We start from the raw sequence: 22,247 nt of genomic DNA, 5'->3' as shown, positions 1-22,247 counted from the left end.
CCTTCTTAGTTTACAGTATGAGAGGACCCCTCTGGAGTGTCATTGATTTTTCTTTAAGATTTCTAAATAGTGGCTGGGTGCGGTGGCTCACGCCTGTATTCCCAGCACTTTGGGAGGCCGAAGAGGGTAGATCACCTGAAGTCAGGAGTTTGAGACCAGCCTGGCCAACATGGCAAAACCCCGTCTTTACTAAAAATACAAAAATAAGCTGGGTGTGGTGCCTCATGCCTGATAATCCCAGCTACTGGGGAGGCTGAGGCAGGAAAATCACTTAAACCTGGGTGGTAGAGCTTGCCGTGAACCGAGATCACTTCACTGCACTGCAGCCTGAGCAACAGAGCGAGACTCTGTCTCCAAAAAAAAAAAAAAAAATTCTGAATAGTGGGGTTTATTGGGAGTTATTCTCACACTTCTGACATGAGGGACTTCGTGGTGACTCTTGAGTACTGACACTTCAAGTTTCTGAGGACAGTTGTCCCTCAGGCAGGTTAGGAGCCATTGTTTAAGAGCCAGACACAGCAAAGTTAAATTTGCTTTCATCGTTTTTAGGGAGAAATAATTTTCACGTTGCTCATTGAGCTTTCAACACTGAGATTGTCTTCCTGTTTTGAATTGTTTTTCTTTACCTGTTTCTTTTTGCAAAAAAAAGGGGCAGGGTAATTTATTCTGTGGCATATTTAGCATGCCTGAGGGAACGAATGTGGTCCGCTGTCAGAATGTTTGTTGTACAGAGAGTTAAGGTGGTATGGAGGAGGGAGGAGATTGTAGGAGCTGGAGTGGTCAGAAAGGCCTTACAGAAAGTACAGACTATGAAGTGGGCCTCAGGGAGGTTAGAAAACTGGAAAGGACCAGAGTGTGCAGAGAAGGGCAAAGAAGGGTCTTGGAGGCAGGAGAGGGAGGACTGTCCAAGCTCTAACACAAGAATAAGCATTTCAAGTGTAGGGGCCACTGAAGAGGCCATTCCGTGCAGAAAAAGGCCGAGGAACTACCTCAAGAATATGTGAAATGGCGTTTGGGTGGGTCGGTTGTGCTCAGTTGTTGATCAACCAAGCAATTTTCCCTGGTTTCTGTAGGTCGCAACTATCAAAGATTCTCAAGCAGGGTGGAAAAGCTGGCGCTCACAAACCTCTGCATAAGCCTGCTGCAGAATCTGTCAGAATTCTCATCTTTCTTTCATTTTATGCTGTTCTGTTGTTCTTTCTTGTGTAACCTTTCCTTTCTTTCAGTAGGTCACTGCTGTCTGTTCTGACTTATTGCTAATTCTCTGCTCTTCCTTTTCTGACCTCTCTAGAGCCTAGAAGAGGAGATAACATCAATATTGTTTAGTGAAAAGGGCTTTTCTGATAGCATGAAAGCCACCTTCACTTCAGCCACCACTTGGACAGCAGAGGGCGCTGTTGTGAGCGCTAATGCACCTTCTGAAAAGCTTTCTTCCTCGCCCTTCTCACACTTGCTTGAGGTGCATTTTACTTTGTTTCCGCTGTTACTAAAAGCCACATATGAGAGAGATTTTCATTTTTTAAATATTCAGGCACCATTCCCTCCAGTGCTTTCATTGGTGAAATTAATTCTTCCTGGGAGAAACATTCAAGAAACAATGACTGATTTGGATCATGAAGAAAAGATATAGATTGGATGTTTCTCCTGCTTCTTTGGTCAAATAAAAAGAAATCTGCCTAAATTCAGAGAATAATTTAAATCATTAAGTTCCCGAGTCTGAGCTGTTAAGCAGAGGGAAACCCTCAACCAGATAGAAGCCAAGTATGCTTTGCAGAGTTGACATTTTCAAAACCCCAAATTTCAGGCATCCTCTGATGGCGTGTTATTTTTAAAATTGTGTTTATATGGAAAAATCTGAAGTGCCTCCCACGCACCATGAGGTAATTGTTTTTGAATGACCCTAAGGAATTCCCTGAACTTGGGCAGAACCTATCCAGCCCATTGAGGTTAAGATATAACAGTAATAGGAATTCACTGACCTGTAATAATAATGAAATATGTGTTTCAGAAATGTTCTGGTCACTGGATATCTTTATTATATGTAGTTACGGTTAAACGTTACCTGTTTATCAAAATAGATTGAGAGTTTTTTTAGTTTAATATCTAAAAACCTCTTGAGTTTTCAATAAAACTGGAACGATAACTGTCTTCTGTTAGTAATGTGATTTACATGGTATTAATTTGGATCAATGAAAGCATGCCCTTACCATGTGTTTAAGAATAATAGGGCAGGTCCAAGAGAGTTTCTGAGTAGATGTTGACAGTGCTGCAGAGATGTGTGTGTGTGATGTTAGGATCTTCAGCTCATGGTGTCCATGTGTCTGGGACAGATGAACACAGCCCTGCAATCTGTTATAGGCTCCAGTCCAGTTAGTACCTTGGCAACTTCACAACAATATCCAGAGGGCTCAGTGGTGCGGCGCCCTTCTCCATCCAGAATGGAGTCACTTTCATGAATAAACAGGGCTCCGGGCTCTAGCTGAATTCTTTTAAAGTTAGATCATAGGCAATAGGACCACCTAGAAGTCAAAAAGTTGGCCATGCTTGAGTTGTATCATTGTAAAGCAAACTTTTTGTGTGAGAAAAATGTGAAGCTTTAAAAACTCCTCTGTACAAAAAGGTTTCCACTCTAGTTAATAATACCATAACATAGTAATTTGTTACTAATGTATTCAGTCAACAGATATTTATTGAACATTTAGGTACTATATTACTCAACTGGGGTAAATTAATTTACTCCCAAGAAGTAGATGTCTGCGGGGATAGGAGTGAACATGTCAAATAATAAACTTGACTCATTTTAGATTTCAAAGATGCTAGTAGAGGAGCTAAATTGTAAGAAAAAATGCTTGGAGCCACCATTGACATCCACCCTATTGTATAATGTAGCCTTTGCTGACCTATGATACGAATTGGAATGTTAATAACCATTTCTGAAATGAACATTTTCACATTAATAGCCTTCTGAGGCCAACTATAATTTTGCCAATTAAAACTTTTTTTTTTTTTTTTTAAAGAAAACCAGCAAAAAATAAAAGTGCCATCTCCTTGGTGCTATGTTCATTTAAGAATCAGGGTTCCAGGCTAGACTTTACAGTCTGATTAAAACCAAAACTGTTGACTAGGTTTTAAAAGTTACATTTTTTTCTTTAAAATGATGAGTCAGCTTTGGTATAATTCAATTTTTGTAAGCTGTTTTAACTACATAGGTAGAGCTTATAGGTATATGTACAATAAAAGCATTTTACTTCTTTGGGAGGATGCTGGCTGTTTTTGTGTCTTTTTGTAAGCCCTTTGGCATTTGTCTTGATTGTCCTCTATGTGACCTTGAGCAGGTTTCTGTAGATGTTGATTCTTGCTGTTTTGTCTTTGCAGTGTCAGATGTTTGTTTCAGTGGTTGTTGAGGTAAAACTGTATTGATTTTGTGTCCTCGGTTGCTTTTTGTTCCGCAGACACGTGCTCCTGAGTCAGAAGGGCCTTGCACTGGAGCCAGGGATGCTGTTAAGGTTCTCCCCTTTTTCCATGTTAACACCATCGCCTCACGTTTCTCATTGCCCTCACGTTTGCCCCGCTTCCCTTTCAGTCAGCTATCATAATCATCTTTGTTTTTCTCCATGACATGAATCTGCCATCGGTTAATTTGGGTTTCCGTTGTTTTTATTTATTCATATATTTTTGTTTTCCCTCGTCCATCTTTTTTTGTACAGAGTTCACATGAGACTCTGAATATAGTGGAGGAGAAGAAGCGGGCAGAGGTTGGGAAAGACGAAAGAGTAATCACAGAAGAAATGAATGGTAAAGAGATATCACCTGGGAGTGGTCCTGGGGAGATTCGTAAGGTGGAGCCTGTGACACAAAAAGACTCCACCTCCCTGTCTTCTGAGAGCAGCAGCAGCAGCAGTGAGAGTGAGGAGGAAGACGTGGGAGAGTACCGTCCCCACCACCGAGTGACCGAGGGCACCATCAGGGAGGAACAGGAGTATGAAGAAGAGGTGGAGGAAGAACCCCGCCCAGCAGCCAAGGTAGTAGAGAGGGAGGAAGCAGTGCCCGAAGCCAGCCCAGTCACACAAGCAGGTGCCAGTGTAATCACAGTAGAAACAGTGATCCAGGAAAATGTAGGTGCCCAAAAGATACCTGGAGAGAAGAGTGTACACGAAGGCGCTCTTAAGCAAGACATGGGAGAAGAAGCAGAGGAAGAGCCACAGAAAGTTAACGGAGAGGTGTCCCATGTTGACATTGATGTTTTGCCACAAATTATTTGTTGTTCAGAGGTAAATGGGAGTTCCAGGTGGGAGCCAAACTCTAGAGCTGCTTCTCAGGTGGGGAACTCCTGCCTTTCTTCTCCTGTCCTCCCAGTTCTTCAGCTTTTTTCAACAAGAATCTCATTTTTCTCTCTCACGGGAGGAAGGGGGAAAGCACTGCTTTGTGGATTTTCTGCCAGCTCAGTTCATGGGTTCCAGCTTCTCTGCTGCCACTGGACGCCTGTAGGGTAAACTTTCCTACAAGCACCACATCAATTTTTCCTTCCCTTTTCACATTTAAATTTTTCTTTGCATGTTTTGGGTGTTTCCAACTGTTTTGTCTTTAGTTGCACTGCTTCCTCACACTAAATGCCTTTTTTCCCCCTTTTGGTTTAATTAGAAAAATGTATATGTAATGTTGAAAAAAAAATGTTCAGTGCTGAGTGCGTGTGCCCCTGATGTCATGATTGGGTTTGACTTCTTGGCTCATTCTTTTACTCTTCAACTTCAGAGTTTTAGAAATGACAGCAGGCTCTGATTACCGTGGTTCTCTGAATGCAGTATCCAGCAGTGATGAGAATGTTATTTCTTGAATGCCACTGTGATTTCTATTGTGGGATTCCAGGGGTTGTGTGGTTTTGTTAAGAGCCTTTCTTTCCTTCCAGGCAGCCAGAGGCTAGGCTATTTGATAGGAGGATATCCTCTCTTCTCATTCTGTCCTAATGCCAATTCTGGAATATTTGCCAGATGATTATATGTTTTGTGGATTATCTATACATTAGATATTAATGTTTTTCTTTTCTCTTCAAAGAAGAGAACTTTTCAGACTTTTCTTAGATTAAGCCTTGGTCACTAGGTGCAGTGTCTCTCATTTGGGAGTTAGGCTGAGGGAGGGTTTATTTCCTTGGCAATATTTCTTGATTTTAATATTAAATGCCCGCAATACAGAGGTTTATTTTGTTCTCTTCGATGGGATGGAAAATGTTGAAGTGACTTTGTCTTAAAATAGCCAAGTGGATTTTAACCATGTTACTTTTAAACTTCTCTTTCACTTTAGAGAAGATTTTTCAAGAGTCTTTGAACACTTTGAACTATTCCGTATTTAACATATCGTTACTCCTCTTGAAATAATTGTGCCTGTTGAGAATGTTCTCTCAAAGAAAGTACTGCAGTATTTTGGTAGTAATACTTAATGGTGTTGCATTAATATTAAACATGCATACCCGGCAGGCTACAATGTTAATAAGCCGTCGAATATTTCCTTTAATGTTTTAAATTGTTCGAAGCATTGGTGTAACATTGATGGAGTAATTTTAGATAGAGCATTGTAACTTAGGTAATACAGAGGAAACACTGCAAGTTTTAGACAAGTATAATTGAAAACAGTAATACTTGAAGACATCCTTTCTGAAAATGGTGTGTCTGTTAACAATAAGGCAGAAAAGGCATTGTGGGCAGAAGAACAAATCTTAGCCTACCTAGCTGGCATGCCAGTTAAAAGCAGTGAGCCTTCACACAAACTATGCGGTCCTTTAAACTATGATAAAAATAGAGACAGGTCACTTCACATAGTTCATTCTATTTTCTTTTCAATTTATTATTACTGGCCCAAAGCCAAGGAGAGAGAGAGAGCGAGCGTGTGTGTGTGTGTGTGTGTGTGTGTGTGTGTGTGTGTGTGAGACTATACACTAGGCTTGACATATAAGTAGTTTGGGACCATCTTAAAGAGTAACATAGTAAAGGAAGCCGTCATGTCAACTTATTTTTCATGTATGTGTATATACACATACACACATTCATATGTATGTACATATCTGTGTACACATATATGTATGTGTACATATGATATATTTGAAGGAAAATGTTTCTTTTATTTCTTTTGTTTGTTTTAGATTGTTTGTTTTTACTCTTTTGTGCATGAGTGTGTGTTTGGATATGTTTCTTACAATTATTTGTGAAGGTTCCATTAAACACTTTTACTTTATTACCTCTAGAATTTATTTTTCCCTTCCTTTTCCACCTCAGCCACCAGTGGTAAAAACAGAGATGGTAACAATTTCTGATGCCTCACAAAGGACAGAAATCTCCACCAAGGAAGTCCCCATTGTCCAAACTGAGACCAAAACCATCACATATGAGTCTCCACAGGTACAAAAGCTCTAGACTTGGACTGTTCAAGCTCTTTTTTCACTTAGTGTGGCTGTGTTTTCATTCTTTCTTCTCTTCGTTTACATGTTTCTGGCTTTGATGTAGCTTTTTGGATCTCTACTTTATAACTGTGCTTCAACAACATAATTTGCTGTGTTTCTCTCTTAGAGTGAGACAAAGAGCTGCAATTAAATTGGTAACCCAGTAATTATAGGGGAACTGTATATATCATTATTTAGGACAGACAGTGTCAATCTTGTTCATATTATTGAAAGCCATTTCTGGGTTGACATATCCAAGAATGTTTGTGCACACTTAGGAAACAAATTGTCTTGCAAAGTTTAGCTGATATAATTCATCAATTAATAATTGGATCTAATTGTGGATGTGATTTAGGCTTCTTTCCCTCTGTAACTCCATGAAGATCAACGCAATCAACTCATTCTTGCTTGTAATAACACACACACACACACACACACACACACACACACCTGTGCTTCTCTTTCATGTGGAATTATTTTCTAAAGACCCTATGTAGTCATTCATATGTGAATGATGATACCATGTGTCTAAATAATTATCAGATCTGTGTGTTTGATGTTAGGTTTTCACACGTTGGTTCTGTAAAGTTTTAGAATAAGCATTAAGATGTTTAAGCTTCAGAATAACAAAAAAAAAAGAGAAAGCATCATTTCAAAATAGAATATAAAATAAACATTTTCTCCACTGAGAAGATGAACCTTCTGTGGTAGAATTGTATCATGGTGGAGGATGTCAGGTTCTTGACCTCTCAGAGTATTTTTTAAAAGGTTTAATGCATGCATGTGTGAATCTTGTCTGAAAATTATTTTGGGTATGGCATCTCTGTGTGTGCATTGATCCCACATAAGCACAACAGGTTTCTTATGAACGGCTGCGGCGGGGGAGCGATAGTCATGTGTCTGTATTGTGGTAAGTTGCCAGAATGAAGAAATACAGGTGCATGACCCAAGTTTGAAAGAAGTTTCCTCTTACAGTCAGAAAGGCTCTGGACCGTCCAGTTATTTCCTTGTGTCAGTGACAGGAAACAGAAGGCAAATATGTTTCGTGATCTTAACATAAACTATTAGGCTATTAATTTGCTTCATTGTTTCCCCTTGGAAACTCTAGAATCTTCTGCATCTTTCAATATCAAAGCAAACAAGTTAAAATCTATTTTAACATATGTATGGGATTTATATATATGTAGAGAGCACATGTGTATGTGTAATATTGAAATATTTGCCTATATATATGCTCACAACATACAAACTATTACAGGAACAATGTAGTTGATAAAAACAATCTGCTAGAGGTAAGCAGATAACCAAATCATGCAGGTTCAGTCTGTCCTAGTTCTGTTGCTTGGTAATCTGATAAAATGTTTATCTATTTTTACCCACCTGTGCTTAAAAAACAACAAACTCAGTGCTTCTGGTCACTGTGGAAACTTCTCTGCCTGGCTCTCTAGTTTCATTTTCTAGCTTCTGCAAATGTCCTTCAGATAAATTCTGTCATAATTCCCTTGTAGCTTTCAGTCCCACCTCCTATGTCCATTCTCCTCTTTTTTCTCCACTCACACAGTTGAGTTTGCTTCTCCATGTGCACCTAGTCTTTTGCCTCTACTTGGTTTTAAATACCAACTGCTCTCGTGGACAGTAAATTACCACTGCAAACACGCAAACCACATAGATTTTAAAAGATGCATATTCGATGGGGTGGGGGTCTTCTCTGACAACATAATGGAAGTTAAGCATTACTTTGTATTTTTCCCCCAACTATCCAAAGATTGATGGCGGGGCTGGTGGTGATTCGGGCACGTTACTGACTGCACAAACCATCACATCTGAGTCGGTGTCAACAACGACAACCACACACATCACTAAGGTAAAACAATGCAGGGGATCATATGGAGAGGATGGTACATTACAGACAGAATCTTTTCTGAATTGTTTCTCTGTTCCTATACACACTTCCAAGTAAGATACAGACAGTGCCAGTGGAATAAAAATACCTTGGTTTAAAGTATCCAAGAAATTGGGCTCCGTTGACAAATGCATTCAAACCAAATTGCAATTTTGTAAAGTACAAGGGGGTAAAAATATGTTATGAATAACTGTATGTAAGATAGCTACAAAAGCATAAATAATTTAATAAAATTTATAATTTATAAAAACAAACTTGTGCTTCTACTTTTATTAAACCAGCCTTCCTGACTAGCGAGTGAATGAAGGCCATCATTCAGAATTTTCAGCAAGTTGTTCAGATAATGTTGAATTTCCCTCATTTAAGATTGCTAGTATGCTGATTTGGGGCATTCCCCCTCCCTCCCTGCATAATTCTCTAAATGTTTAGCACTGGGTGACCAGTGTTCCCTGGATCAGCAGCATCAGCTTCACCTGGGGCATTGTTAGAAGTATAAATAGCATGGCCCCTCTCCAGTCCTGCTGAAACCTTGAAAGTGTCTTAAGAAGCTTCCAGGTGATTCTGATGCATGCTGAAGTCATCAGATTGCTAACTTCAGCCTTGTTTTCCATTATTTCCTTCTGCTTCAGTTTTTTACTTTGGATAAATGTCTAAAGGTCTTAAAGGTATCCCTTGTGCCCTTCCCAACCCATGTTTCCACGACAATTTAAAAAACAGCAAAAGTAATTTGTAAATTTTTAAATGCCACATAAATACAAGGTACCGTTGGTGCTCACTTTAAAGCATATCCAGTTATTAAGCCTAGTGATAAGCCTTGTTTCTTACAGTAAAATGCCGTCATTTGTGACTGAGAGTATACATTTATCACAGTTTTAAAGGTTGGATGTGTGCTTTCCCAGGACAGTGTGGTATTTGCTTATTGACTATTTAGAAGGTCACAGCCAGATGATCTCCTCAGCCTCATCCAGTATGCCTCAGGCACTCTCAGCTTGCAGGGAGCCCATAATACTGTGAGGCAGTTCCCCCAGGAGCTCCCTTCTCCAGCCTGGTCCTCAGCCTTTGTCCAGCCATGTGCCATGTCCACGTGCACGACTACTTATGCAGGGTGTCATCAAATCAAACATTCAACAAAAATCTCACCCATATCTTAAACCAAAGCAAATCCTTTTTAAAATTATTGCACCAAATGAAAAGAACAAAATCAGCAACTGAATTTGTATGCTCAGAATCCGTCGGTCAAAACCATCACATCATACGGAAGTCTTCTGTGATGGGGAAAAAATATATATCACATCAAACAATTTATCAAACCGAAAACAGATACCTAAATTCTTACAATTTCTTGTAATTCTGCAGATAACTGATTTCTCCCTACTCTCGTTTTTAAAAATTGGCCAGCTAGGAATAAAGAAACTGGGGAAATTACAACAGAATGCCCTAAAGGAGCTACTTGGATTAAATAATATCTGTCCTATTTTAAGTGAGATTAAGATGGGACAGATGCCATCTTGAATATTGGTAAATTAGTTTTAAGGTTGCTCTCAGTTGAGGGATACTTGTGGATGCTATAACTTTAGTAATAGGATTCTCTGTTGAGCTTAAAAATAAAGCTCAGAATGTTTCTAGAATATCAGTCTTCCGCTGCTTGGTGTGTGTGTGGCCTTACGATGATCAACAGGTCTAGGTGGACTCCATCTCTCTTTGCTCTGTGTAAACGTGCTTTAGTGATTGCTGTTTTTTCTTCTTCTCATTTATGACCTTTAGACTGTAAAAGGTGGAATTTCTGAAACAAGAATTGAGAAACGCATTGTGATCACAGGAGATGCAGATATTGATCATGACCAGGTAAATAATTTAAGTTATAGTTCTGGAAATGACCATGTTTGTTTTCTAAGTTTCACATGTGTCATCATGTCGCATACCTGTGTCAACCTCTTCTCCCAGTACCTAGTAGATGAAGTCCACCTCTTAAGCAGGACGTAAAGACACAGCCTGGACACAAGCTTTCCTACACAGATTTCTCTTTATTTCCCACTGGCTTTACGTGCACTTTTGGGTCGAAGTAATCTGGAGGATTTCTGGAAAACATTAGATTCATGTGGGCCTGGTTTAAAGGCAAGTGATCAAATATTTTAAAATGAATGGCAGTTCAATGCACTGGCTTCCAAAAAATGAAGAAAGCCACTAAGCTTGACCTATGCCTACTTTTAGGAACTTTTCAAGTATGTTTATGGCATTAGAAAAGTTAAGCTATTTACTTCCAGGTATTTTCTTCTATTGCAATTATTGGAGGAGGGGAGGTAATATAAGGTTTCTTACACGGTGAAAATTTACATTGATTCTGAAAATTTTTTAAAAGAATCATGCCTCCATTCTAATGTTAAATTTGGTGGCATGCGTGGCTTTGAGCAGGTGATGAATGGAACTGCTGGGGACTTTGAGAGCAGTTTTAATTTTAGACTGCAGTCCCAAGTGATGCTGAGAATTTTTTAAAAAGTGATTTTAACTCAGCTTTAAAGGAGACCAAGCTGTTTTCCTTTTATAACAACTTGAAGAAAAGGAAAAGAAATATTCAGTTGACATCTCAGCTGGGGAGTAGGAGCTAACGATAGTTACACAGCTTTGGACACAATACTGAGCTCAGGAAAGAACATTTTAGAGAACAGAATTCCTCACTTGAGAAAGGCTGCCTATATGTGATCAGAGATAAATGGATTTTTTCATGCCTAAGAAGAAAATTACTCCCAATTTTTTTGACTTTGTAAGCATGATTTGACTTACATATTCGTAATGTGCTGTTAAATTTTTCTTAAGAGTTATTAGAGGTTAAAAGGTTGCCTTGACTCTGGATTTTGGCATAGGACTGGAGATTCCTAGAGAGTATTAGTACACTTGTCTGCTTATCGTGGGGAAATGAGTGACTTATGTGGAATCAAGCCTCCAGTTTTCCAGAGGGGGTTTATTCTACTGTCCCCTGGAGCAGTCTTGAGTTTCGCCTGACCTGAAATTGGAGCAAACCTGCTGCTTTCTCTCTGGGACTTTTCTCAATAAGCACTCATTGAATTCCTAGAATATGTGAGGCACAAGCCCACATACTTTGGCATGGTGGAAAGTGCAAACTAGGGTCTTCTCCCAGCCGTTGTTTCTTCTACCCCCTCTCCCCACTGAACCTAGGCCCTTTACACACTTTAAAATGCCACCTTTCCAGTACTTAGGTTTTACTTATGTGTATTCTTTTGCCTTTTATAACAAAAGGCAAAATAATTTTGTTATAAAAGGCAAAAGAATATTTTGGCCTGTTTTATCAAAAAATTCAAATCTAGATAGTATTGCTTCTGAAAGACAAATATTAAAAACACAATTTGAAATACAAGTGCCAAAATAACACGTACACCTAACTCTTTAAAAACCATGATGACTCTGCAGCCTTAATTGCTGTTGCTACAAGGATGGGAATCTCCTTTTTTGTATATGATGTCATGTTTCAGCCCTTTGTAAAACTGAGGTCAGATATCCAAATGAAGAGAACAGAAATTTCGCGTTTTTATGTTTGTGAGATACCATAAACTTTTTTTTTTTTTTTTTTTTTTTTTTGGAGATGGAGTCTCCCTCTGGTGCCCAGGCTGGAGTACAATGGCACGATCTCAGCTCACTGCAGCCTCCGCCTCCTGGGTTCAAGTTATTGTCCTGCCTCAACCTCCTGAGTAACTGAGACTATAGGCATGCACCACCACGCCCGGCTAATTTTTGTATTTTTAGTGGAGATGAGGTTTCACCATGTTGGCCAGGCTGGTCTTGAACTCCTGACCTCAGGTGATCCACCCACCTCGGCCTCCCAAAGTGCTGGGATTACAGGTGTGAGCTACCACATCTGGCCAACATTTTTGAGTAAATGTGATTGTGGCTTTCGGTATGCTTGTCACCAGAAGCTGTTGTGGGTTTACTTTCTCCTTAGAGTATGTAATGAGATGACAGAGCTACTTAAAATTAAATGATGAAACCACTTTCCTGTCAAAATCCGATGTTGATCATATAGGGACCTTCATAACATTGACATTTTTTTCAGTTCCTTGCCTACATTAAAAGGAATCTTAAGGCCAGGCGCAGTGGCTCACGCCTGTAATCTCAGCACTTTGGGAGGCCGAGGCGGGCAGATCACGAGGTCAGGAGATGGAGACCATCCTGGCTAACACGGTGAAACCCCGTCTCTACTAAAAATACAAAAAAATTAGCCAGGCGTGGTGGTGGGTGCCTGTAGTCCCGGCTACTCGGGAGGCTGAGGCAGGAGGATGGCGGGAACCCGGGAGGCGGAGCTTGCAATGAGCCGAGATCGCACCACTGCACTCCAGCCTGGGTGACAGACCGAGACTCTGTCTTAAAAAAAAAAGAAAGGAATCTTAAAATGGAAGGACACTTTCACTGGGCCAGACGGAAAACAAGAAATCTTTTCTGTGTTGGCAAATCAAAGAGGCATGCTTTTATAGAAACTTGCTTTGCAGATTCTTCACCCTGTGCTGGTCATGACATTTTAGCTCCATACCAGGGAGGGGTAAGCTACACTGCAGTTGCTCTTCACAGTGTGTTTCTTTCTAAGAAGTAATTTCTCAATTTGGCAATAAGATGTGATGTTTTCTCGTAATCCTTATTATTGCCATAATGACATTTTACAGTATTTAATTTTGTGTGCCGATATTATGGAATGAAAGGAGTTTTAACAAAGTGATTTTGATTGTGTTTCAAGATGACTGTAGCAGTTTTTGCTTTTCCCAACCTTTTTGTGAATTAAGAGGGTGTTTCATATATGTTGCCTTCCCTTGGGCATCATCTACATTTTCTCTTTAACAATTGCCCTGGTTTATTGTAGGCAGATCTTGGTAGACCAGATACTCAAAAGTGTTTGACCATTTGTCTGTAGCTACACTTGGCTTCCATCAGAGCTTGTCCTTGTCTTTGACTTTTCCCGGTGTGGACTGCACAAACCAACATGTAGTAAATGGCTTGGATCATTCCAATCTCCTTCTTTCTGAAGACACACACACACACACACAAAATGTAGAACTACACCCCTGTGCTTCCTCTCCCTTCCCTTTTCCCATTCCAGTCAACACGCTGAAAAGCTTCTCTGCCCTTCCCTGGAACTAGATACCTGCTCCTGCTCCCGCTCCACACTAGCCCTCCAGCCATTCACTCTCCCCCCTTGACAAACACTTCTGCTACTGCTCAGATTGGAGGCTGGTTCTGTGTCTCATTTCTCTCTCGTCACAACACAGGTAGTTCACAAACGTTTCTTCCCTGGTGGAAATTTAAGCACCCTCAAGTGTCTTCCAAGTTTCTGTGCAAAAGTTTTGTGGTATAAAAATTATGTCTTTTTTTTTTTTGCTGATAGCTTTCCTTTTTTTTTTTTTTTTTTTTTTTTAATGAAACGAGGCTTAGGGTTTCTGCTTGGTGTCCTTACAGCTGACAGAAACTATCATGCAAACAAGAAATACAGTTGTCCCCTTAGGCAGGTGACAGCAAAAGAAAAATTGCACGGCTTTTTTTCAAATGCAGTTTCCTTATGAGATATGGTATTCTCTGTCCTAGTAAAATTTTCTCTTTGTTTTAGCATTCTTTCCTAGACTTTTTTTTTTGAGACAAAGTGTCACTGTGTTGCCCAGGCAGGAGTGCAGTGGTGCAATCTTGGCTCACTGCAGCCTCCACCTCCCGGTTCAGGCAGTTCTCCTGCTTCAGCCACCCAAGCTGGGATTATAGGCGTGTGCCAGCCAAGCCTGGTGTTTTTAGTAGAAACTGGGTTTCACCATGTTGGCCAGGCTGGTTTCGAACTTCTGGCCTCAAGTGATCTGCCCGCCTCGGCGACCCAAAGTGCTGGGATTACAGGCCTGAGCCACCGCACCTGGCCTTTAGAATTATTTCCTAGACTTTGAGGGTTGTTCTCTGGTGTTTTGTTTTCTCACCCATGCTTTTAAAAACAAAATGAGTAATAATTAAGAAAGGCATTTACCTCCTCTGAAAAATAGGATCTTTCCATTGTGCCGCAATACTTTTATAGTTTACTTTCTGATAAAACGCAGAGAAACTTTGCTTTCTTACCACGTGGTCCAAGGAAGGAACCACGAACCACTGGAGTCAGTCCTCTGCGTCCTCCCTGCTCCTGTCCTACTGCTCACAGGCTGGATGGCCTTGAGAAACCCATTAATCTTTGTGCCTGCAGTTTTGTCAACTATCAAATAGGGACCTGTATTTTATAACCTGATTAGTCAGTCTCTGTTCTTTAGCTTTACTAATTGGATGTTGTTGCTACTGCTCTTTAGTTCTGTGTCTTAGAGGTTTATAGACATCTTTCCTGCAGTCTTTTAGTTCAGCAAACATTTTAGTTCAAACAATTACTGAGAGCCTAAGAGGATAAAGATGAGCAAGGCCTGGTCCTATGCCTTGCAGTTTCAGGCAATTGGGTGATAGCTAGTATCACCTGAATGTCTAGATCAGGCACTATGCTTTACAGCATTACTTCAGTTCACACAGAAAACCTTAAAATGATCATTACAACTCAGCATTGGTCTCGGGTTACATACAGGTAAGAACACTAAACTCCAAAGAACTGTTTTCTGCAAATCTCACAGTGAGTATAATAAGCCTGGGATTCAAAGCCAACATGTTTCCTCCACGTGTCATTATCTGAAAGTGGACTGGAGGATGGGGAGATTTAGGAAATGAGAAGTAGTCTATAAAATGACAGTGAGCCCATTTCAAAAATTCCTGCTTCCTCAAAGAAAGAAGTGAGTGCCTCTTGGCTTGAGGTTGGGTCCGAGGTGATCAGTGTGCGTATGTTTTGCCATCGTGAGGTGGAGGCTGTTCCCCAGCTCACATCCGTTCTCTGTCCTGTCCCTGGCAGGCACTGGCTCAGGCGATCAGGGAAGCCAGAGAGCAGCACCCTGACATGTCGGTCACAAGAGTGGTGGTACACAAAGAAACAGAGTTGGCGGAGGAAGGGGAAGATTAAGTAAGGTAAGAGAGCCCTCATTGTCTGTGGCCTTTCTAGTGACTGCTTTGTACTCCTGAACTTGTGAAAGGATGTGAAATGAAAGTTCATATTAGTGTCTCCTTCGTATAGTACATTTGACCTTCTAGACTGTTATCCCCAAGTGCATCAGCTCAAGTGCATACAATCTCTGCATGTGGTGTCAATAACTCTGATTTATTGAGGGGCTGCTAATGATTGACATTCATATATTGCTTTACTAGCTATCAAGCACATTAGTATAAGTTACATTAATTAATGTTCACAGTGACCCTTTCAGAAAGATGCTATTACCCTTCTTTGGATGAGAGATTTTTATTATAGGAGGGATAAGAGGGAGATGAGTTAATTCCACCCATCTCTACTGAAAATACAAAAATTAGATGGGCATGTTGGTGCACGCCTGTAATCCCATACTTGGGAGGCAGGAGAGTCATTTCAACCTGGGAGGCAGAAGTTGCAGTGAGCCAACATTGCACCACTGAACTCTAGCCTGGGCAACAGAAGGTGAGACTCCATCTCAAAAAAAAAAAAAAAAGAAAAAGAAAAAGGATACATCTGAGAATGAACCAGATGAACCAGAAAGGAAAACATTTATTTGACTATGTAAAAATGGAAATAAATACTTCAGTTAAGCGAATAGAAACAAAACCAAAGGATAAATAAATGATTAAGTTTAATGTGTTTGGCAGAGAAAGGAATAGTATCCTGAATATATTAAGAACTCTACTGTGTCATTAAGAAAATTTAAACACTTTCGTAGAAAAATGGGCAGAGAATTAAATGAGTAAACCATGTGCAAAGTAAAAGAATAAACAAAAAATGTCCAGCTTCACTATTACTTAAATCAATGCAAATTAAAAATTTAGTGGACAAGTTTTCACCTATAAATTTGGCAAAACTTATGTTTTTAATAGTGTTGGGAAGGCTGTAGGAAACATATACTGCTGTATAAATTAGTAATATTTTATGGAGGACAATTTGATGCAAAACAATCTACATTAAACATGTCTACCATTAAACTACTTATAAGAATGTATCTTAAATAATCAGAAATATATGCAAATATTCACCTACAAGGGTATTTATCACATTTTAATACTTACATTTGTATAAATGTAAATTTGTTAGTATTAGTAAAAGGGGAAAGATTTACACACTCTGAAGAGAAACCAGAGTATTATGTTTGCTAGTATTAGCAAAAAAAAATTGAAATAATCTAAATGGTCAAGAGTAGGGGCTTAGTTGATACATTATTCTGTTTCCATGTGATAACTAACTCTTAATGAAATGGGTGTTTATAATTATCTATTAGGGCTTTAAGAAGCAGGTCTTATCACACAATAACACATAGTAAGATTACTTTCTGTTGTTAAAATAATCTGTATGTTGACCAGTCAATAGATAGGTAACCCACAGGAATGGCTGGGTCACAGGATATTTTCTGCCTTGGGTGGCATGGCCACCTGCTGTTGCATCCACTAGGAGGCGAGGATTCCTACCATTTTACAGCTGTCTTTCTGACTTTTGAATTTTTGCTAGTTTGGTGAATATGTACTTATGTGTAGCTGTGATTATAATTCCCATTTTCTTCATTAATGTCTTTTCATATGGTTATTAGCCATTCATGTTTTCTCTTCTATGAAAATATAGATGGCCAAAAAATTCAAAACCTTAAATGCTTGTTCACCTCTCTTGCCTGCTTTTGCTTTCATTCTTTCTTTCATTGTTAATTGATTATTGATACATTCTACATACTGATCCTTTGTCAATTTTATATGTTGCAAATATCTGCAGGCTTTTGGTTTGTCTTTCATCATTAAAATAGTTGAATATGGTTAATATTATTGAATTTATCAAGCTTTTCCTTTATGACATGTTCTTTCCATACCCTTAGGTGATAAAGATATTTTTTATGTAGACATTTTAATGTTGTTTTTCATATATTCTTAATCCATCTGAAATCATTTTTTCTAAATGATGAGAAACAGTAGTCTGTTTCCTACATAAGTAGCCAGCATTCCAGCACTGTAATGAAGAGCCTATCTTTCCCCCTCTCATCTCCAGCATCCTGTATCAAATTTCTTATGTGTGTGAGTGTTTCTGACACTATTATTATTGGTCTGTGTGTGTATCCCTGCTCCAGTGCCAGAATTACTATAGCTTTATAATGGGTCTTGATATATGGTATGTGTGTCTCTATCCCCCTGCACCCCCTCCCGCCACCACCAATAGCATTGTTTTTCTTCATTCTTGGCTCTTCCTGTTACATACAAATTTTAGAATCAGATTGCTGGGTTCTAAGATTAAATCCTGCAGTACTTCAATTGGCCTTGTATCTACTCTGTACTTCAATATGGGGAGAATTACATCTTTTTAATATTGCCTTCTTTTCCTTGAACATAAGATGTCTCTATTTGTATATACTTTAATGTCTTTCACTAAAATTATATAGTTTTTTAATCAAATGAGGTCTTACAAATCTTTTCTAGCTGTTGCTAGCACAGAAAGATACAGTTGACTTTTCCATATTAATCTTATGTCTAGCAACCTGCCTCTTCATATCTTAGATTCTAGTTTAAACACAGTGTATATAATAGGCCATAAGCAGAAATCATTAACAATTTTAGTAAAAATAAAACATCCAGTGGCCTGAGTAAATGTGCTGTGCTATATGTGGATATTGATCTTTTTTATCTTTGAGATGTATTTCCCTAATGGTTTTATTTATTTTTTATTTTTTTGAGATGAAGTCTCCCTCTGTCACCCAGGCCGGAGTGCAGTGGCACGATCTTGGCTCACTTCAACCTCCATCTCCCAGGTTCAAGGAATTCTCCCTGCCTCAGCCTCCCAAGTAGCTTGGATTACAGGTGCCCGCCACCACGCCCGGCTAATTTTTGTATTTTTTAGTAGAGATGGGGTTTCACCATGTTGGCCAGGCTGATCTCGAACTCCTGACTTCAAGTGATCTGCTCCCCTTGGAGTGCTGGGTTTACAAGCATGAACCACCGTGCCCGGCCCCCTAATGGTGTTTTTTTATTATTTATTATTTATTATTATTATTTTCGAGACAGAGTCTCCCTCTGTCACCCAGGCTGGAGTGCAGTGGCGTGATCTCGACCCACTGCAACCTCCACCTCCCGGGTTCAAGCAATTCTCCTGCTTCAGCCTCCTGAGTAGCTGGGACTACAGGTGCCCACCACCACACCTAGCTCCTAATGCTTTTAAATAGGGAAGGCTGAAAGCATTCTTACTTAGGAGTCAGAAGACTGAAGGCTACATTTTCATCTTGCCAGATATCAAACTATATTGACATTAGGCAAGTCAGTGCTATGATCTGCCTTTCCTAACTCATAGGACTTATTCTAAGGATATAATAGGATAATAAATAAGTGACTGTTATAAAAACATAAGGTAATAGCACTGGGTATTTTTGCCTCTAAGTTTTATCAATCAGACACTTCTTAATCAGGAATACTGGGCAAAAATTGGTGACACTCTAAGCATTACCAGCAACTCTACCTTCACTTGTGGCATTTTAATAAGTTTTTAAATGAGTTCATTACATCACTTATTCCTAGCACTTTATATTCATTTTTACAATGGACACACAGACACACACACAGCTTTTGAAGTTTGCCCATCTCAGAGGCTAACTTTTATGAGAAGCCTTGTTAAACAGATTTAGGAAGTTAAAGTATAAACTTACATATAAGGTGAATAAACTAGATACATTTGGAAAGATTCATTCATGCATTCAAAAAATATTTAATGAGTGCCCAAATGTGGTAGGGTAAGGCTGGATAATGATTCCATGGTAGACAAAGCAAACATGGCCCCCCTCCTTGGCGGAGACGATGTGCTCCAGGAAGGTAGGTGTTAATATTAACAAATGAACAAACTGTAAATGTGATCAGCCCTCTGAAGGAAATAAAATGCTATGAGAGAACAAAATAGGAGACTTGAACTATTATAAATTTAACCAATTACTTGAGAAACAAAGTTTGAGTTTAAATCTGAAGGATGACTAGGAATGACCTCAGTGTCTCAAAGTCATTTTGGCATCTCCACCCCCAACTGGCTGCAGCTCGCTCTTAAAAAATTTCCTTTGCTGGTGACTGTCAGATCTGGGAAGAGTGTGTTTTCACTGCTTCAGCTACTGTCTGGCTGCCCTGCCAGGATCCCACAGAGGCAGCAGGTGGGCCGAGGCAAAGAGCAGGATCAGGACAATATCTGAATGTCAAAAAAGAGGGGGAACTGTCTGCAATGTATCTGCTCCATCTCCCTTTTTCAGGCACATAAAGCTCTCCTCCTGACCTGGTCTCGCCCTTCGGAGTAGCTCTGAGCTTTTGATCAAGTGTTGAAAGTAGGGGGAGGGGAGAGCAAACAGAAAGATGGTAAAAGAACAACCTGCAGAGGACGAACCTCCCAAGTCCACCTTTCTCAGCAGGTGGCGCCCAGCTGTGAGGCAGAGAGGAGCTAAATGCAAACTCCGTTAAAAAGAAAACACACTTCAGATGAGGACTTCACTAAATCTTTGTAACTTTTTAATGTCCTTTCAAGGACTACTCTCTGCTGCCGGCTTAGCCCAAATGCATACTTATGAGCCCTCACACGGGTGGAAAATATTGCTGACCTTATCACCACTGCAATGGTATTCCCAAACAGTCCCGATCAGGAGGAAGAAGGGTTCCAAGCTTGGTGGTGTGATCTGTGTGGTCTCAGAAAGAATTAGCCACAGGAGAGGGAGCTCTCCCAACCCAGACTTCACAGGAGCCTCTCTGACTCTTAGAGTAATAATTAATGTAAGGTAAAAAAGTGAATGAAGCCTCCTGTTCATCCAAAAACAGTGAGCACCTGAAGGATGAAATGACAGAGGAGTGGCTGCTCATCCGTTCATTTATTTGTTCATTGCATAAATATGTACGGAATGCCCACCGGGTATCCTCTGCTGTTTTCCCATGGAAATATCAAATCTGCACTTCAGACAATAAATCAGTGGTAGCAGAAGAATTTCAAGTTTTGTGATATATTCTGAACCTCATGTGATGGGAACAAGAAGGAGAGACCTCTAAATCAGAATAGGGCATCAGAGATGTTTCACTTAAGCTTTGTGCGAGTAGGAGTTAGCTCTATGAAAAAGGAGTAAAGGGGGCCATTTCAGGCAGGATTGGGAGCACTGAACCTGACACTCCAAGAACAGTGCAAAGTCAGATGTAGCTGGATTGTGGGATACTTGCAGGAGAGTGATGAAGATGTGGGAGGAAGGAGGCAGAAGCCCAGTGTTAAGGAGTCTTCTAAGAAGCTGAGGAGGCTAAACTATCCTGAAAGTGATGGGGTTGCTCCTCCTGTGTTTGAGAGACGGTAAGGAGGTAACTTACCTTCTTTGTGACTTGTTGACGGTCAGCATGAGGCTATGGAAGTTAGTGCATTGGGAAGATGGGAGCAGAGGAGAATCACACATCATATTTAGGTTTTTGGCTTGGGCAGGGAGTTGATGTTGGCACCTATAATTTGAATCATGCAATACATGAGTTTTGTCTTTTGCGTGTCATGGCCATATTATTATGGCTGGTTTTCTTTGCTTGGCTACCGTAAAGCAAAGCTGTGTTTTTTGTTCTGCAGTACTGCCAGAGAGACCAACTGTCATGGGAATTCTGGAGGAAACTTAGAAGTGAATCTATAAGGCCACATCTTATAACATGACATGATTAATTGGAAGTTTCCTGGATCATCTGCATGTTAAGAGGGAGCATAGGATAGCAGACTTGCTGGGTTCAAATCTAATTCCTAGTTGTTTGACCTTGGCTGGTCTCATCCCTTTGTCCCAGAGCTGTCATCTGTAAACTGGGGATGATAATAGAAGCAGAAGGGCTTGTTTCCAAGGCAGGTTGTTAAGAATTTTTTATAATTTACAAGGTCGGCCATGAATGAACCCTTTTCGCCCTTAAGAGTCCAATAAAAATGAAAATTTTCTATCCCAGAGATAATGAGTTTGAGATACATGTGAAATGCAGAAATGGCACATTCAGAAGCACAAGAGCTTTGAGAGTGCAACAGGCTTCTGAGCAGGAGAGAGATTTGTGAGTCCCCTGAATGAATTGTGTACTGATGAAGCCTATGTTTTGAGCTGTATTATCCAGGGCTAGCTCAGAGTTGAGGTCTGGGGAACAGAGGCCATAAAGGAGGAGGAGCCAAGAGGCAGAAAGGAAACAGGGAAAGGGGGGAGGTGACACAAGTTGCAAGGCAAGATAACTTCAAGAAGGAGAGAGTAACCAAGTATTAAATATGTCAGAAAAACCAAATGAGCATGTTTTTGGGAACTGGTGAACAGAGGTCAGCCTGGAGGCTTTGTCAGAGCTGTTTCAGTGTGGTAGTAGGGAGAGAGCTCTGTAACAGGTTGAAAACATATTAAGTTGAAAACCCAGTAACAGGACCTTTTGCTCTTCCATCAGCTCTGCCTGCCTTCATCTGAGAAGATGGAGAACATTAGGTGTCATGGAGCCAGTGGAGCCAGTGCTGTGATTATTAAAAACAGGGTCAATTCACCATTCCCTGGAACCTCTTAGACCCTGCATCCCCCCTTTAACCTGCAATGAATACTTCTAAATTAGTCGTGTTGTTTTTTCCACTGTTGTGGGTACATGAATGCCAATTTCTAAACAAAACAATCTTGTGTTTGTTTCAAAGTCGGGGTGATATGCAGGGTTTCAAAACATGAACTCATAAGCCAAACAGGAAATTAACATTAGCTGCCTAGCTGACTTGATGAGAGAAAAGAACCCTGTTGGCTGAACTGAGCTCTAGCTAATCATGAGCCACTCATTTACATGTGGGCTCTGATGAGTGTCACCCCTGACCTTCAAAGAGAACAAACCTATTGACTTTCAGATAAC

At 40.0% G+C, this 22,247-nt stretch overlaps 1 protein-coding gene across 33 annotated transcripts in view; it reads left to right on the top strand.

The window, feature by feature from the left end:
• The window catches only part of LOC105465604 (erythrocyte membrane protein band 4.1 like 2), a 227,147-nt gene that overhangs the window by 192,911 nt on the left and 11,989 nt on the right, over positions 1-22,247 (top strand). For 7 of the 33 annotated variants that reach the window (XM_011714125.3, XM_011714122.2, XM_011714120.2 and 4 more), the window contains 5 exons: positions 3,708-4,271; positions 6,267-6,389; positions 8,196-8,294; positions 10,098-10,178; positions 15,226-15,338. In XM_011714125.3, coding sequence (XP_011712427.2) covers positions 3,708-4,271; positions 6,267-6,389; positions 8,196-8,294; positions 10,098-10,178; positions 15,226-15,333 — 975 coding nt within the window. In that variant the 3' untranslated portion in view covers positions 15,334-15,338. Of the gene's footprint in view, positions 1-1,291; positions 1,460-3,452; positions 3,507-3,707; positions 4,272-6,266; positions 6,390-8,195; positions 8,295-10,097; positions 10,179-15,225; positions 15,339-22,247 lie in introns of all 33 variants that reach the window. The other 26 variants (XM_011714113.2, XM_011714115.3, XM_011714116.3 and 23 more) reach the window with 11 other exon arrangements.

This window comes from Macaca nemestrina, chromosome 5, assembly GCF_043159975.1.
Source record: "Macaca nemestrina isolate mMacNem1 chromosome 5, mMacNem.hap1, whole genome shotgun sequence".
NCBI lineage: Eukaryota > Metazoa > Chordata > Mammalia > Primates > Cercopithecidae > Macaca > Macaca nemestrina.
Note: the sequence above shows the minus strand (reverse complement) of the source record. Positions and strands in the feature narration are given on the sequence as shown.